Below are 17,702 nucleotides of genomic sequence, written 5' to 3'. Positions count from 1 at the left end.
AAACATATATGTTTTAATATAGGTTTTGATATAGGTTTTTAATATATGTGACATATATAAAATTGGCCGTTTTCCTATATTATGTACATATTCCATAACATGCCAATTACATGTGATACCAATTTCACATGTTCGCACATAAGTTTTTTGCATTTTTTTTTTTTTTTTTTTTTTTAGTTAGTTCTTAGTTATTGCCTTGATAATAGAAAATATGAGCTAGGCATCATGTACAGTGGCGGTTCTACACGGAGGCCTAGGGAGGCCCGTGCCTCTGTAGACATGTCCCTGGCCACCCCTGTGGCCCCCCCGTGCTGACCAAATAAAACAATTATGAATTTATTAAGATTTTACACACGAGCGCCAAAAGCGGAACTAATGCGACGCATCGTTCTACACGGGTAAATTAGAGCGGCGCACCGAAACACTGTGGCGCTGCTCGGTGAATGAGAGCGCAGCAACAACTAACTACTCTTGGATAGAGGAGCTACGATTCATTTCTCCTGTTGCAAGAGTCGAAGGTAAGCGAAACAATTTCATCTCGTGAGTGACTTGTTGTTCTTGCACATAACCGTGTTACTTTTGTTTTTCACACTGATAATGAAATCAAGTTTGTAAATGGCTGGTTTCGAGATGTTTAAAAGCTTGGTAACACTTTTACATTTGTTACTGTATTTGTTAATCTTTGTTAACGTTAGTTAATAAAAAATATACAGCTGTTCATGTTAGTTCACAGTGCATGAACTAATGTTAACAAGAATTTAATAAAGTATTAGTAAATGTTGAAATTAACATTAACAAAGATTAATAAATGCTGTATATGTGCAGTTCATTATTAGTTCATGTTAATGTAGTTAACTAACGAACCTTATTATAAAGTGTTACCAAAACTCTTGTACATAATAAATGTTTGTATGATTTTAAAGTAAAATAAAATTAATAATCTTTAAATATCATTTGTTGTCATTTTTTAATGTGCCTCTCTGGTTAAACACTGGCCCCTTCTTGGCCCCCCTAGTAAAATTTGTCTAGAACCGCCACTGATCATGTATGACAGTTGCCAAAGTGAGATATGAGCTAAAATGACCAAATCCTGCCATGAGCTATATAGGAGACATATCTTGTATGTACATATAGGGCTTTTTTGTGGATATAAAGAAGTAATACAGGAGACCTATATGGCCTGTATATGCACATATATGCACCTCAATTTTGCCTATATGTGGCATATATACGCATATATGCAGCATATATATTATCATATATGTGCATATATACTGCATATAGGTTTCATATATGCGCATATATCCTCATATAGGTTCTTTCCATGTGGGCTAGCATGAGCACTTAGATACAGTTCACAATGCTCAACAAGGTTGTTTCTGACAGGACTCGAGCCCCACGTGACTGCTGACATTGACTTGTAAGGCTTTGGGAAGCAGAGAACACAATTACCGACTTAGAGGGAAGTTCTAAGCTCTCAGGGAGCAAAACATGCTCAAAATGACTCTCCATTATGAGGGAAGCACTGCAGCAAGGACCTACCCGTTCTGCCAAAGGACGGCGTGCTTCTGAAGACCCTGCCTTAGCGAGGGGAGCACTGCCATGTCCTGAGATGAGTACCCAAAAGAGGGCATCAGAACAAGATCCAGATAAAATCGTTCCTACAGAAATTAGTTTAAATAACTCGTGATATAACGTGCACCAGTGCCCTGAGTTGTAAACGAGATATAACTTAATAGGACCTTGTTGTTGAACAAATCAATCCATCATTGAAGTCATGGATTTCCCAGGATCAGCTAATCACAAAATTTCTAAACTTCTCTGGAGCAGTGAAGCTGAAATCAGATTATTTAATTTGGTGTATACAAATCTTTAACATACAATACAGAAACTTTGTGTGTGTGTGTGCGCGTTTAACAGTCACATCTGAAATCGTAGCTTTTTCCTGCTCCATATTAAACACCTTTATCACACTGAAACTTATTTCCTCAGCTTTGGAAAAAGATAACCATGCAATTTAAACATTTGCAAAAGCCCAAACATTGATCAGTGCCTTCTTATTAAGCTTTAAGACTGACACATTTTTTATTTTTAAGGTTTAGCAGAAATGGAAGATGATGTAAGGATTGTGATGCTGAGAAAAAGTGAAGTTGGGAAAAGTGCAAAAGAAGAAAGCAAAATGAAGATCCTGATGGAGAGAGTGGAGCAAATGAACAGAGAAAGAGATGAACTGATAAGGAAACATAAAGAAGAGAAAAAGAGAATGAAGATGATGATAGAAGAAAAAAGACAAAATAACGACAAAGAGAGAAAAAGAAGAGAAGAGGAATTTAATAAGAGAGAAGAACAATATAAAAGAGAAATGAAAGAAAAAGACGATCATATGAGAGAGATGAGAAACAGAGAGGAATGTGAGAGGCAGAAACAAGAAGAAAGACAAAAAGAAGATGAGAAATGGAGAACAAAAGAAAAGCAGATTTCTGATGAACAGATTCAGACACTCAAGAGTGAAACAGAGAATGATCAGAGAAACTGAAAGAATAGAAAGAGAGAAACAAGAACAAGTAGAGAGAATGAGAGAAGATCAACAAAAGACTTTTGAAGAGAAACTGAAGCTCCTTAAAGAACAACATGAAGATGAACTGAAGAGAAGACAAGTGGAGTGGAGAGAGGGATATAAAAGAGAGAAAGAGGAGATGAAGAAGATCTGCTCTGGAACTGATGATTTACTACAGGTTAGTGTCCATTAAGTTGGCTTGAGAAATCCAACTTACTGATATGCTATTTTCTTCGGAGACTTAAACTGTCGACACTAACTCGTCCTAGAGATTTACCTCTACAAACTCCAAACTCAGCCCAGATCTTCAGACTGATCTGAAGTTAGTTGCCATATCTTTTCTAACTGATCGGACTTACTGTTTTCCTAAAAATGATGATTAAAATTGGGAAAAATCCCATAGACTTACATTGACGAAATGTTCAAATGAGCCAACACTTTTCAAAATCCAACTGTCAAAACTCCCAGAATCCTTTGAGACTCAATCAAGCTTCCCTTCTATGTACTGTATTTCTAATCCAGTTAAACTCATTCAAACTCATCTATCTGTCTATCTATCTATCTATGCCTAGCAACCAGAATCATGCTAGTAACTTGTTAATCATGCTAGCAACATGCTAGTAACTTGCTAATCATGCTAGTAACATGCTAACGACATGCTAATCATTCTACAATCATGCTAGCAACATGCTACTAACTAACAGAATCATGCTAGTAACTTGCTAATCTTGCTAGAAACATGCTAGCAACTTGCTTATCATGCTAGAAACATGCTAGTAACTTGCTAATTATGTTAGCACCATGCTAGTAAAATGCTAGTAACTTGCTAATAATCCTATAAGCATGCTAACAACATGCAAGTACCTTTTCTAATCATTATAACATCATTGCTAGTGTCACAAATCTGGTCTGTGTCCCATTGTCCACTAACCACCAGATGTCACTCTCGCATCACTTACACACTCTGACTGTCACTATGCATCTCGGACTGCATCTCCCATCCTCCACCGCTCTGATTGCGTCAGTCCCCGTGACCAATCAGGCGTCCTATAAAAACCCCGCTCCTCCTCAGTGCACTTCACGGTTGGTTGTATTATTGTATTGTTGTTTTGTTAGTATTTCCTAGTGTATTCCTAGTTTCTGGTTTTTGGATCTCCCGCCTGGTTTCCCGTTCTCTTCTGTCTAGCCGCCTGCCTTTTGGACTATAGCTCTAGTTTATTGGACCATTCTCTTCTACTGCCTGTATTATTCCTGTCTGCTCCTGCCTCGACCTTGCCTGTACGACTATGTCTTTGTCCCGCCAATCCAATAAAAGCTTGCGCATGGATCCGCTCGCCTCTCGTCTCGTTCTCCCCGTAACAGAACCAACCGTCACACAAGGATCCAGCAGCTTAACACCCGGACAATCGACAGATATGGACACAGACAGGATTCTTTTCCGGATCAAGCAAGGACCACGCACTCTAGAACAGCATATCCGTGAGTTTCTGGCCATCTCGAATTATTCCACCCTCCCGGACTGTACAATCATGGAAATATTTTGTGATGGCATAAACGATCCTTTAAAAACGAGGCTGAGACGCGAGGGTCCGCGCTCATCTCTGGCTGCTTTTTTTAACTTTGCGTTATTGTGTGGGCTCGCCGTGTACTGTGGGGGTCGCGAAGGGGGAACGCGACAACGCGGACGCGGCAGCCCCGCACCCCGCTCGCAGATTGGTGGTTACGCCGGATCACGACGCCAAAACCACGTTTGCCGCCTGGATCGCTCGTGAAATGGCGGCCGTGCAGGAGCGCGCTCAAGCTATGGCGGCGACAGCGGTGCCTGTTCGCAAAATGGCGGCGACTGCGGTGCCCGTTCACAAGATGGCGGCAGCGCCGTGTGCGCTCACACAATGGCGGCGACGGCGGAGCCCGTTCACAAGATGGCGGCGGAAACAGAGCCCCGTCACGTCACAGCTGCCATACCAGAGCTATATGGAGTTACAGCTGCATTTCCTGAGTCAAGCCAAGTTGCAGCTGTGTTTCCTGAGTCAAGTCGAGTTTCCAAGTCAAGTCAAGTTGCAGCTGTGTTTTCTGAGTCAAGTCACGTTTCCGAGTCCAGTCCAGTTGCAGCGGCATTTCCCGAGTCAAGTCAAGTTTCCTTGCCTAGCCAAGTTGCAGCTGTATTTCCTGAGTCAAGCAAGTTTACTGCTGCTGTTCCTGTGTCAAGTCAAGCTGGGGCTGTGTTTCCTGCATCAAGTCAAGTCAGAGCTGCTCTTCCTAAGGCAAGTCAAGCTAAAACTGTTTTTCCTGTTTCAAATCAAGCCAGAACTGTAGTTCCTGTGTCAAGTCAAATTACAGCCACGCCAGAGCCACTGCACAAGATGGCTGCCACGCCAGAGCCACTGCACAAGATGGCTGCCACGCCAGAGCCACTGCACAAGATGGCTGCCACGCCAGAGCCAATGCACAAGATGGCCGCCGTCTCCAAGCCGCTCCACAATATGGCTGCCATTCCAGAACCTGTGGTCAGCGCCTGGACGCCACCTGTGGTCATGATGGCCCACGTGCTGGACACACCCCTAATGACTGTACGGGCAGCTAAAGTGGCGCTCCATGTCGCGTCGGCTACCCCTGAGTCAAGCCAAGTCACAGCTGTTCCTCACGAGTCAAGCCAAGTCACAGCTGTTCCTCACGAGTCAAGCCAAGTCACAGCTGTTCCTCACGAGTCAAGCCAAGCCACAGCTGTCCCCCACGAGTCAAGCCAAGTCACACCTGTTCTTCAGGAGCCAAGCCAGGTTACAGCAGGTCCTCATGAGCCAAGCCAAGCTGCTGCTGTTTTTCCAGAGCCAAGTCAAGCTTCAGCCGCTGCTCCAGAGTCAAGTCAGGCTATGGCTGTAGCTTCCAAGTCCAGTCAGGCTTCCAAGTCCAGTCAGGCTTCCAAGACCAGTCAGGCTTCCAAGTCCAGCAATGTCAAGGCGGTCATTCCTGAGTCAAGCAAGGTAACAGCCGTGGTTCCTGAGTCAAGTGAAGTCAATGATCTTCTCAAGCCAGTTCAAGTCACTGCTGGTCTTCACGTGTCAGATCAAGTCACTGCTGATCTCCATGAGCCAAGTCAAGTCATCGCTGGTCTCCATGAGTCAAAGCAGTTCACTACTGTTCTTCACGAATCGAGTCAAGTCACAGCCAATCTCCAAGAACCAAGTCAGACCACAGCTGATCTTCCTGAGCCAAACAAAGTTGTTGCTGCTGTCCCAGAGTCAGGCCACGTCTCGTCTGACCGCCCAGAGTCAGGCCACGTCTCGCCTGACCGCCCAGAGTCAGGCCACGTCTCGTCTGACCGCCCAGAGTCAGGCCACGTCTCGTCTGACCGCCCAGAGTCAGGCCACGTCTCGTCTGACCGCCCAGAGTCAGGTCACGTCTCGTCTGACCGCCCAGAGTCAGGTCACGTCTCGTCTGACCGCCCAGAGTCAGGTCACGTCTCGTCCGACGGCCCAGAGTCAGGTCACGCCCCGTCCGATGACCCTAAGTCAAGTCACATCTCGTCAGACATCCCAAGATCACGGCCTATCATGATAGCCAGCGTACTGGATCCACCACAACCTCCCGATGCTGCTCTTCCTTTAATGGCGGTTGCCATTTGGTGTGTGTGGGCTGCACACTGTGCCCCTGAGGCCACGCCTGTTCACAAGTCAGCTCCTGAGGTCACGTCTGTTCCAAAGTCAATCCCTGAGGCCCCGTCTGGTCACAAGTCGGCTCCAGAGCTCCCCTCACTTGGAGAAGCCATGCCAATGCCTCCTGAGGTGTCAGCCTTGGCTGTAGATCCTCCCATGGAGGCGGCATCCCCCAATAACCTCTCTGCTTCTCCCCTTGTTCTGTCAGCCTTCTCTGTCTCTGCTTTTCCCAGGTCCTAGACCATAACGCGGTTTCCTGCTCCGTCCCAGCTCCCGCTTGGTCACAAGCCAGCTCCAGAGCTCCCGTCTGATCTCAAGCCTGCTCCAGAGCTCCCGTCTGATCTCAAGCCTGCTCCAGAGCTCCCGTCTGATCTCAAGCCTGCTCCAGAGCTCCCGTCTGATCTCAAGCCTGCTCCAGAGCTCCCGTCTGGTCTCGAGTCTGCCCCAGAGGCCTTCCCCGTCGGAGAAGCTGCGCCAATGCCTCCAGAGGTGTCAGCGTCAGCTGTAGAACCCCTTATGGAGGGGGCGTTAACCTCTAAACTCTCTGCTTCTCCCTTTCTTCTGTCTGTCTCCTCTGTCCCTGTTCTCCCCAGGTCCCAGACCATGACGCAGGCTCCTGTTCCGCCCCGGAGGGCTGCTCCGCCTCCTGTTCCGCCCTGGAGGGCTGCTGCGCCTTCTCCCCCTATTCTGTCTGCCTCCTCTGTCCCTGCTTTCCCCAGGTCCCAGACCGTGACGCAGATTCCTGTTTCGCCCCAGAGGGCTGCTCCGCCTCCTGCTCCGCCTCCAGTTCCGCCCTGGAGGAGTCCTGCTCCGCCTCCAGTTCCGCCCTGGAGGAGTCTTGCTCCGCCTCCAGTTCCGCCCTGGAGGAGTCCTGCTCCACCTCCGGTTCTGCCGTGGAGGACTGCTCTACCTTCAGCTCCGCCCTGGAGTACGCCTGTGCCTCATGCTCCGCCCCCGGCTCCGTCCTGGAGGGCCTTTGTGCTGCCGGTCCTGCCTCAATCACCGGGTCCTCCGCAGGGACCTGGTCCTCCAGCCCACGCCCTGTCTCGCTCCCGCCCCACCGCTCCCCTGGACTGTTACTCTGTTGGAGCGTCTGGAAGCCGCTCCTTGGGGGGGGGCTATGTCACAAATCTGGTCTGTGTCCCATTGTCCACTAACCACCAGATGTCACTCTCGCATCACTTACACACTCTGACTGTCACTATGCATCTCGGACTGCATCTCCCATCCTCCACCGCTCTGATTGCGTCAGTCCCCGTGACCAATCAGGCGTCCTATAAAAACCCCGCTCCTCCTCAGTGCACTTCACGGTTGGTTGTATTATTGTATTGTTGTATTGTTGTTTTGTTAGTATTTCCTAGTGTATTCCTAGTTTCTGGTTTTTGGATCTCCCGCCTGGTTTCCCGTTCTCTTCTGTCTAGCCGCCTGCCTTTTGGACTATAGCTCTCGTTTATTGGACCATTCTCTTCTACTGCCTGTATTATTCCTGTCTGCTCCTGCCTCGACCTTGCCTGTACGACTATGTCTTTGTCCCGCCAATCCAATAAAAGCTTGCGCATGGATCCGCTCGCCTCTCGTCTCGTTCTCCCCGTAACAGCTAGTCACATGTTAATCATGTTAATAACATGCTAACAACATTCTATCTATCTATCTATCTATCTATCTATCTCTGACAGACTGAATTGCCTTCAAAACATCCAAACGTTAACCTTTTGAAACTACTTTAAAATTCAAACTATTTCAGACTGAAAACCATCAAACTTAAAACTTTTTAAAACTTTCTGTTTCAGCTTTCTCAAGCCAACTTAAAGTTTGTCTTGACAAACTTTTTTTATCTAGTTTCACTTTTTTATCTAGTCTTTCATGTTTGTTGTTAGCAGATTTTACTGGCTCTATTAGTAAAAAATAACCCACCAATAATTGCCAGACAACAAAGGTCTCAAGACTTTGCTGAGTGTTTTCTGAATGATTTATGTTTATTTCAATTCCAAAAGGCCTCAGCCTACAGGAAACTGGAGACCGAATACAGCAAATGGTCCTGGAGTCTTCACAGTGTCATGATGGAAACTGAGAACAAACTACTCAACAAAATAGAAAATGAAGCAATTCATGAGGTTGAGGAAACTGTTCTTCAAAGAGAACTGAAGAAGACAAATGAAGAAGTGAAAAAATCAATGTCAGAATTATTTGAGAAAGACAAAGAAAGATATACTGATTCAGTGGAAAACATCGTTTGAATTTAAAATCAGAGATGTTGAAGAAAGTATTGTGAGAGAAACAAAGAGGAAATTAAATGAGAATCTTCAGCAGCGAGAACTGAAGAAAAAGATTGATGCTCAGAGGACACATCATGAAAACACCCTCTATGAAAAGAGCAAAGAACTTGCCTTAAAACTCAAAGACAAAGCAAATGATAAAGAAACACTGAAGAAAGAGTTTGATTTATTTTGGGAACAGTGGATGAAGAAGATCATCACAGACACTCCTCCAATCAGAGACACTGACATAATGAGAGACGTGAGAACAATCCTCAGTGATGTCTATAAAAGTGCTCTTGTAGACCACAAGAAAGAAAGGAGAGATATTTTTTGTGTCTCAACTTATGCAGAGTATGTATGGTTAAAAAGATCCAGTGGACTTAAAGGAATATTCTCAAATGTCTACAGATCAGCTGTAGAGAGGCTTGGTTACAGTCTATCTAAGGAGGATGAAATTCAAATAACATCATTAGTTACAGATGTTGCTCTGCGGACAGACACAATGATTCAGTCATTTAACATTTCAAAGATGGGCTACAACATCAGCTACATCCAACAACTCACAGGTTACATTAAAAGAAGAGTAACAGAACATCAGGAAGGACCAGTGGAATATGAGTTCAAGAATGAATTCTTCATGGATTTAGTTTATTCCATCTGTACGAGAGCAAACAAGATGATCACTGACCAACACCGACTGTTCAGAGAAGCCAATGATCCTGTAATATATGTTGAGAAGAAGAGAGAAGAGTACTATAGTGTTTTCCAGAAATTTTGTTATGGAGCAACACCAGCTGCCATTTTTGGTGAGATCATCTGTCAGAAACTTAAAGAGCCCATTGAGCAGAGTGTCTACAAGAAGACTGCCAGAGATCTGGCAGGTGAAATGAGAACAAACTGTGAATCACTGAATGGAAACAGATCAAATCTGGAGAAACACATCATGAAGACACTGGCAGAAGAGGAAGATTTTGACAAATACATGGACTACATTCATTATCCCAGAGATCACTTCAAGAGTTTCATCAGAGATGAAGTCAGTCGGTACATCACTCAGAAGTTCAGTGTCAGTATTTGGTACAAGATGAAGAAGAACATTAAATTCCTTCAGCAGAAGATCATGGAAGTAGCTCATGAATCTACTGAACATGTTAAAGAGAGCAGATTAGATGTTGGTTTGTGGTTGAAGAGTTTCACACAACAGCTCTCAGATGAGCTGATCTTCTCTGAAAAAGACCTCAGTGGAGTGAAACATGATGATGTTGATGTGAAACTCCTAGAAGATGTCATGAGGAAAGTGCTTCCTTATGTAATGACTGATATCAGCAAAAAATTCAACATACAGGCATTTGATGATAAACTAAATGTGAAGAACAAGCCAGATAAGCTTCTGATTGATCACTTCTGTCAGTGCTGTTGGTTTCAGTGTCCGTTCTGTAGAGCCATCTGCACCAACACCATAGAAAACCATCATGAAGACCACAGTGTTCCTTTACACAGAGTGAGAGGAATTAATGGCACATGTTATCGCTTTACACAGAATCTCTGTGCTGATATTTGCACAAATTTAGTGGCAAGTGATCAGAATATTTATACACCAAGTGGAAGGATTCCATTGAGAGAAATAAAAATTGAAGTGCCTAAATATGCCATCTGGCATATCAACCCTGGCCACTCAGTGCTGCCCTACTGGAAGTGGTTTGTGTGCAGATTCCAGAAAGATCTGGAAAAATACTACAGTAGAACATTTGAGTGTGAGGGTGAGATTCCATATGAATGGAGAACATACACAAAACAGGATGCTATTTAGAGTTTAGATAAACATATCTAATGGACTAACTAGAGAATGAGACTCTCGCCTCTCATCCCTGATTCTCCCTAGATTGCAAAAGTGGTTCTAATAAACTTAACTGAGACTCTGAATTCATTGACAGCTCATCAGAACAGTGATGCACAGAATACAGTGGTCAGATTTTAAGGGTGTGTTCACACTATCACTTTTTTATTCATTCATTTTTTATGGGCTTTTTTTTTTTTTTTTTTTTTTTAGATAGGACTGTAGAGAGGCAAAAGGAAAGCATTAAGTGGAGAGAGGGGAGTGGGATCGGTTTCCCATCTTGATTCCCTCAAGATGGGAATCAAACTTGTGTCACCGTGAGCACAGTTGCACTGTTTTACAACGGACTGACCACAAGACTATCAGCCAGTGGCATACCGTCCATATAAGCTGCGAATACTCTGCATACCTAGGGCGTCTGAGAGAATGAGTTCATTGGTTAATTAATATAAACATGCTTATAGGTTGATCTCTTGTCATTTGGTAATGTTCTGTAAATCTACGTCAGTTACAAAAGCTCCCAGACTAGCACATTTTCTGCAGCTGTGACACGTCTACTAACTGTTCAGGATTGTTGCACATTCTCAGTGTTTTGCTGGCATGCGGCTGGTTTCATGCAAGAGGTACACTCTTAAAAATAAAGGTGCTTCACGATGCCATAGAAGAACCTTTTTTGTTTAAATGGTTCCATAAAGAACCTTTAACATCTGAATCTTCAGATTCTAAAAAGTTAAAAAGGAGATGGTTCTTAAAAAAGAACCTTTGACTGAATGTTTTTTGTGAAACCAAAAATAGTTATTCTATGGCATCGCTGTAAAAAAAACTTTTAAAGCACCTTTATTTTTAAGAGTGTAAGCTGTCCGCAAAGCATTCACCCAAGTGAAAAAATGTGCTGTTGCTGCCAGATCTCGATTGCTGAAAATGACATTTTGTTTGATGCAAAACTAACCTGAGTAAATCGAAAAAAAACAAAAAAAAAAACAAACAAACAAACAAAAAAAACCTTTGTAACTGTATATTTTTGTGCTTTCTTAAAAGCCAATTTTGAAAGTCCACAGAAAACATACAATGTTGAAGACATACGTTACTGTGGGTTAATAAAAATGTATTTAAAATTTAAACTAATAACATCAGACATGAAACATTTTGAACATTTGGAAATTTTATTTCTATCTATTTTTTCCATATGCTTGTGTTGCTTACAGTTAAAGTCCTTTTTTAATTTTATTACTTGGCAAAATATTATAAGAATATTTTTATTTTTGGTATTTTACGTGATCTGTTATTGGAGAAGTGTCAACTGGGTGGGAGTTTTAACTCCTATTCACTGGGATCAGAGTATGGTTCGTGCAAGGCTGTTCTCCAAAATCTGTTGTGCACCAATAAACCATACCTGAATCTGCCTAAAAATTGTGGTCTGTTGTATAAAAGTGAGACAAGCAACGCTATGCATTGCATTGATTAATCTGGACTGAGTATTTGGTGGAAATGCAGCATGTCATCTATGTTCATCTCATCTGTTCTTTAAAGAGAGTAAATGAGTTGTTTTCACTCACGTTGTATTGTTGAGGAAAGGTTTTGGCAAAGGGGCAAAGGTCGCACTGTGACCCACTTCCTTTGGTGAGACTTGATAAGTAAGATGATAGTAAGATGTATTTGTAATGTGACTGTGACTACACCTGCAGTCTTCTTCCTGCTTTCTTGTTGACAACAAGGAGAGAAACATATAAGCATGATGAGCTCTGGGCAAACAGGTATCTAATTTCCTTATTAATACTTTATTTATGTTTATTATATGTTAAATGTGAGATACCACACTAAATAATGAGTTTACTTGTGTTTCATTATAAATGCAATATGTGCTGCAGTAACATCAGTCAGTTTCACAGAATCATATAAATAAATCTTTCCTGAGCAGTACAGAAATATGCTGACATGGAGTGTTTGGTTTATGAACTCTTAATACAAATGTAACATGTACAGCTTAAGTGTAAGTGTAAACATGATTCATGTTTGTTAAACTGCATGCTTTCAGAATCTTCCGAATCCTTCTGCTCAGTCATTTAAGATTACTTACAGGACTGTGTTTAATGAAAAAAATAAATATCAGTCTTAGAAGAGTTTAGTACTGGGAAAAAAAGGATTTGTCGAGAGCATTCACTCAGTATCATTATCTAATTTTTTGACCAAAGTGGCTTTTAGAGGGTTTTGCATATATATATATATATATATATATATATATATATATATATATATGTGTGTGTGTGTGTGTGTGTGTGTGTGTGTGTGTGTACTTGTTTTTGCTACATTGTGGGGACCAAATGTCCCCACGAGGGTAGTAAAACCTGAAATTTTTTGACATGGTGGGGACCGGCCTGCGGTCCCCACAATGTTAAAAAATGATTAAAAATAGTAAATGATGTTTATCTGAAAGTGTAACGATGCAAACATGTTTTCTGTGAGGGCTAGGTTTAGGGTTAGGGTTGGGTTAGGGGATACACAATATCGTTTGGTCAGTATAAAATCTATAGAAGTCTATGGAAAGTCCCCACAATTCACAAAAACAAACATGTGTGTGTGTGTGTGTGTGTGTGACCCTGGACCACAAAACCAGTCTTAAGTCGCTGGGGTATATTTGTAGCAATAGCCAAAAATACATTGTATGGTCAAAATTATTGATTTTTCTTTTATGCCAAAAATCATTAGGAAATGTAGTAAACATCATGTTTCATGAAGATATTTTGTAAAATTCCTACAGTAAATATATCGAAACTTAATTTTTGATTAGTAATATGCATTAGTAAGAGCTTCATTTGGACAACTTTAAAGGTGATTTTCTCAATATTTTGAGTGTATTTTGTATGTATAAACAATACAGTACAATTAACACAAAAGTGCAAAGTGGAGTAAGTTAAGTTTTACATCAGGTTTTGTGTGCTTGCTTTTCCTTTTCATTTGCAGCACCCACAAAAATGTCCTCCAGCAAGAAGAGTAAGATTTTGAATGTGTGGTTTACTAATTCTCAGAGTTGAGATATGCTTTATTTTTTGCATTACTGAAAATTATAGAGAGAGAAGAAACCCTAATAAATCTAACAAAACAATTAGTCCTGAACACAATTTCATTATTGGTATGACCAAAACTGAACAGTATGACCACATGCAACATATACCTTGAGTAGAAAATAAGTATAACTGGACACCTCAACTCGGCCATGAATGAATTGAAAGAAAAAGTATGGGCCAAAAACAAACAAACAAACAAAAAAACCCCGTACAAATCCACTGCTGAATTAAAAGTGGTCCCAGAGGTTCACATATGATAATATGACACATAATAATCCAGTGCCAGCACCATTATGGAGTGCTAGAATCCACTGGTCAAATGAAATAAAAGTGTGAAGTAATGGGGCTTGTTCCCTTTATTCAAAATAGTCATAAGTTAACATAATGACACTGAAGATTCTCTTAAAGACAGATTTGACTCTGTATGTATTTTTGTTGTTAAAAATATTTATGGTCAGTTTTTTGTTATTCCACATTATGCCTCAACTTGAAGTTTTACAATACCTTGTTCAGATTCAAACAAACAAACAAAAAGAACAATATCCTCTGCTCAGCCTGACAACACTGAAAGAAACTTCTAAGCATAATGGAAGATATTGGTATATATTTGACATACAGTACCTTTATGTTTCCTGTATAAAATGTATATATGAGATACAGCACTAAAACATCCATTTAGATTAGTTTTGAATGTAATGAATGAGTATGAACAGGACTAGTTACACTTCTGCTTTTGTCTCAGAACCATTAACAGAAACAAATCTGTTTCACAGTGTGTTCATTGCATTACTTTATGGAAAGTAAAGTAATGCAATGTAAAGCACCTCTCCACCTCACTCCCAATTTCTTTCAGCACAGGAAAGAAATGGGAAAATAAAGTAACTTGCATTATGTATTTGAAAAAGTAACTCAGATATTTTTTTTGTAATGGGTTACTTTACTAGTTACTTGGGAAAAAACATTACTATTACATAACTAACATTACTTGTAATGTGTTACCACCAACACTGGCTTTATCTGGGACTTAATGGTTTAACATGGCACAATATATTGCAAAAAATAAAATAAATAACTATTCTGTATGATGATATTCTGTATAATGATGGGGAAGTTATCAGAACAAAACAAAATATAAGGGAAAAGAGAGAGATGGCAACAGGAGAAAGCAACATAAACAAGAGCAACTAATACTAAGAAGTTTAAAGTCAAGAACACAGTGCTAATGTTGACAGTGCTGAGTTGTCAGTAACTATTTTTTTAAATGAAAATGAAAAGAATCCTATGTATCCAGTCTTCTAATTGTTGATGGGATGGAGTTCCATTCCCTTGCATCTGCTCTTTAATGGAAAGTTTAATAGAAATACTTCATCAGCTCATTGATGATATCAACATGTGAACTTGTGAAACAATTTATTACATATTCAGTGGAATTAACAAAATTCTGTTTATTTCTTTAAGGCAACAACTCTGTTGTTATTTTTGGTGAGTACATCTGTCAGAAACTTAAAGAGCCCATTGAGCAATGGGTCTACAAGAAGACTGCCAGAGATCTGGCAAATGCAATGAGAACAGAATGTTCATCACTGAATAGAAACAGATCAAATCTGGAGAAACACATCCTGAAGACACTGGCAGAAGAGGAGGATTTTAACAAATACATGAACTACATTCATAATCCCAGAGATCACTTCAAGAGTTTCATCAGAGATGAAGTCAGTTGGTTCATCACTGTTAAGTTCAGTGTTAGTGTTTTACCCAAGATGGAGGAGAACATTAAACTCCTGCAGCAGAAGATCATGAAAGCAGCTCATGAATCTACTGAACATGTTCAAGTCAACAGAGGAGATGTTGGTTTGTGGTTGAAGAGTTTCACACAGCAGCTCTCAGATGTGCTGATCTTCTCTGAAAAAGACCTCAGTGGAGTGAAACATTATGATGTTGATAATTTCAGCCTAAGATAAGAGAAGCAATTACTACTATATTGGTTGAAATCAGCAAGAGATTCAACACAGAGACATTTCCATCAAAACTGAACTCCAAGTTCAGGCCAGAGGAGCTTCTGATTGATCACTTCTGTCAGTGCTGTTGGGTTCAGTGTCCGTTCTGTAAAGCCATCTGCACCAACACCATAGAAAACCATGATGCAGATCACAGTGCTCCTTTCCACCATATTAATGGAATCGATGGGTGTTTTTATAGAGGAACTACAAACTTGTCTATTAGTGTCTGCACTTCAGCAGTAGCAAGTGATCAATCTTTTTATCCCAATTCGTCAGATAAGCCAGTCCTTTGGAAAGAATACAGAAATGCAGGAGGAAGGTTTGCTAGCTGGAGCATCACCCCTGATCTCTCTAAACTGCCCTACTGGAAGTGGTTTGTGTGCAGATTCCAGAAAGATCTAGAAAAATACTACAATAAAACATTTGAGGGGAATGGTAAGATCCCAGACGAATGGAGAAAATACTCAAAACAGGATGCTATTAAGAGTTTGGATCACTACATTTAATGGAAAAGATGAAGAATTAGACTATTATATCTCCTCTTGGATTCTCCTCAAATCACAGTTAGAAAGTTAGCTTCTATTACACATCACTGAGGCTCTGAACTCATCAACATCTTATCAAATACAATGGATACAAGATAATTTAAAAGACTTTAAAAGGATTAATTCCTCATACAAAGCTTAAAATGTTCAGACAAGGAAATTAATGATAAAATGTCCATGGTATTTACTGTATGACTGTGAACATATATGAGTGTGAATATGTAAATATGGGGAGGCATACTAGTTATTAAAGCTCGAGGACACATGATGATTTTTTTCTACCAATAATTTACACTTTCTGTGGTGTCATCTCACAGTGAATTTCTACATATACTCTTATATATGAAACATAGAATGAAGCTCTGAAATTTCCCAGTGTGAAATTTGAATGCATTAACTCTTCTGAAATGTACAAAAAAAAAGAAAACACACATTTAATCTTCTAAAACTCTTAAGTAAAGCATGAACAATGACAATACATATTTTAAAAAAATGACACAATTCTGTAATCATTACCAATATATAAATTGCTTGTACAAACAGTAACTTGTAGTAATAATAAAACAAAATATTTAAAAATAACACATCTGTCCTCTTGCCTTATTGACATCCTGGACAAAAACTGCATGCAGGTCAAAAAATGAACAGAATGAACACTGAAAATAGCTCACATGACCATCATGGATCATTGCAAGCAGCAGTCTGAAAACTCAGTACTTGAGTTAAAGTTTAAAAACTATGAAAGTAATCATTGTGTAGTTTGTCATGTTAAGTGGCCAATGTAAAATATCAAAAATTGAACTATTCAATTCATCTCATATTTTACCTCAGGCCGCCTAACGAGAGACTGTTCATGTGCAAAATCACCATAAGAATGTTAAGATTGAGAATGCAACGATGGTGTCTCCTCTAAAGGTGTTAAATGAATCTGCTCATCAGCAAATAATTAATCTAAGCTTGCTAGAGACAACATTCAGTTGTCAGTAAAAATTCAGTTGCTGGCTCAAACCTAGGCAATGAGGAGGCAGATACAGATACAGATGCAGAAGAAAATTATATTGTCAACAAAGCCTGAATGTCCTGCACAGTATTAGAGTGTTGCATTAGTGTTTTAGAAAGCATCTGTTTCTCCTTCAGAGGGACTTTAGTTTTGCAAGCTGAATGTTTGCCACCAGTTTGAACCTTGGCTCTGGCTGGTGCAGAAGAATGTTGAACTCCAGGTTTAAATTTTTCCAGTCTTTGTTGCCTACAACAAAGGCATCAAACTCTGGATAAGGATTAATTGAAGCCCCCTAAAATGTTTGATGCCTAGACAGGCAGAGAATTGAATATGGGCATTCATAAGATTCATAGGACCTGAACACAGGGAACATGTGGCAGCCATAATTTCTGCAAAGACAGACATCCTGGTTTGCCAGTGAGTGCAACTATGGCACATAGCAAGTTCAAGGCAACAGGTATTTACACATGGTAAAAAACAAGAACCCTAGTTAACCAGTGAGTCCTAATTCAACATTCACATCAATTCCACTGACAGGAACATTGCATTAAGTGAAGACCTTAGATAGCAGTGGGTCTGAGTAAATCCAACAAAGAATCCAAAATACAATATGTTTTGTTTCGAGACACTTGAGTGAGATCTCAATGTGAGAATAAGAAACATCATCGATCAGAGTCACCTGTGACCGAATTTTACTATGAAACTCTCAAAGTGATGCACAAGATGCGACTTCTTCAGTTATGTACTGACTAGCTATGGCAGTCTGGAACAGTGAAATAGAAATGTA

The 17,702-nt window shown here is 40.7% G+C and overlaps 1 protein-coding gene across 6 annotated transcripts; it reads left to right on the top strand.

Annotated features, from left to right (window-relative positions):
- Positions 1–231: 231 nt before the first annotated feature.
- On the top strand, positions 232–11,632 carry LOC127162870 (interferon-induced very large GTPase 1-like). 6 transcript variants are annotated; one of them, XM_051105783.1, is made up of 4 exons: positions 232–518; positions 2,097–2,735; positions 6,804–7,520; positions 8,205–10,220. In XM_051105783.1, the coding sequence occupies exons 2-3, from the start codon at positions 2,448–2,450 to the stop codon at positions 7,365–7,367; spliced, it is 852 nt and encodes a 283-aa protein (XP_050961740.1). In that variant the 5' UTR covers positions 232–518; positions 2,097–2,447; the 3' UTR covers positions 7,368–7,520; positions 8,205–10,220. The 6 variants fall into 6 exon arrangements, with proteins under 6 accessions (XP_050961740.1, XP_050961739.1, XP_050961738.1 ...); XM_051105782.1 differs by lacking the exon at positions 8,205–10,220 and having other exon boundaries at positions 6,804–7,772; XM_051105781.1 differs by lacking the exons at positions 232–518; positions 2,097–2,735 and adding an exon at positions 4,492–5,980 and having other exon boundaries at positions 6,041–7,520.
- The last annotated feature ends 6,070 nt before the right edge of the window (positions 11,633–17,702 follow it).

This window comes from Labeo rohita, chromosome 3, assembly GCF_022985175.1.
Source record: "Labeo rohita strain BAU-BD-2019 chromosome 3, IGBB_LRoh.1.0, whole genome shotgun sequence".
Taxonomy (NCBI): domain Eukaryota; kingdom Metazoa; phylum Chordata; class Actinopteri; order Cypriniformes; family Cyprinidae; genus Labeo; species Labeo rohita.
Note: the sequence above shows the minus strand (reverse complement) of the source record. Positions and strands in the feature narration are given on the sequence as shown.

Bases quoted from the DNA above. Each gene is read 5' to 3' on its own strand.
- LOC127162870 (XM_051105778.1), top strand. From the start codon at position 8,671: ATGAAGAAGATCATCACAGACACTCCTCCAATCAGAGACACTGACATA.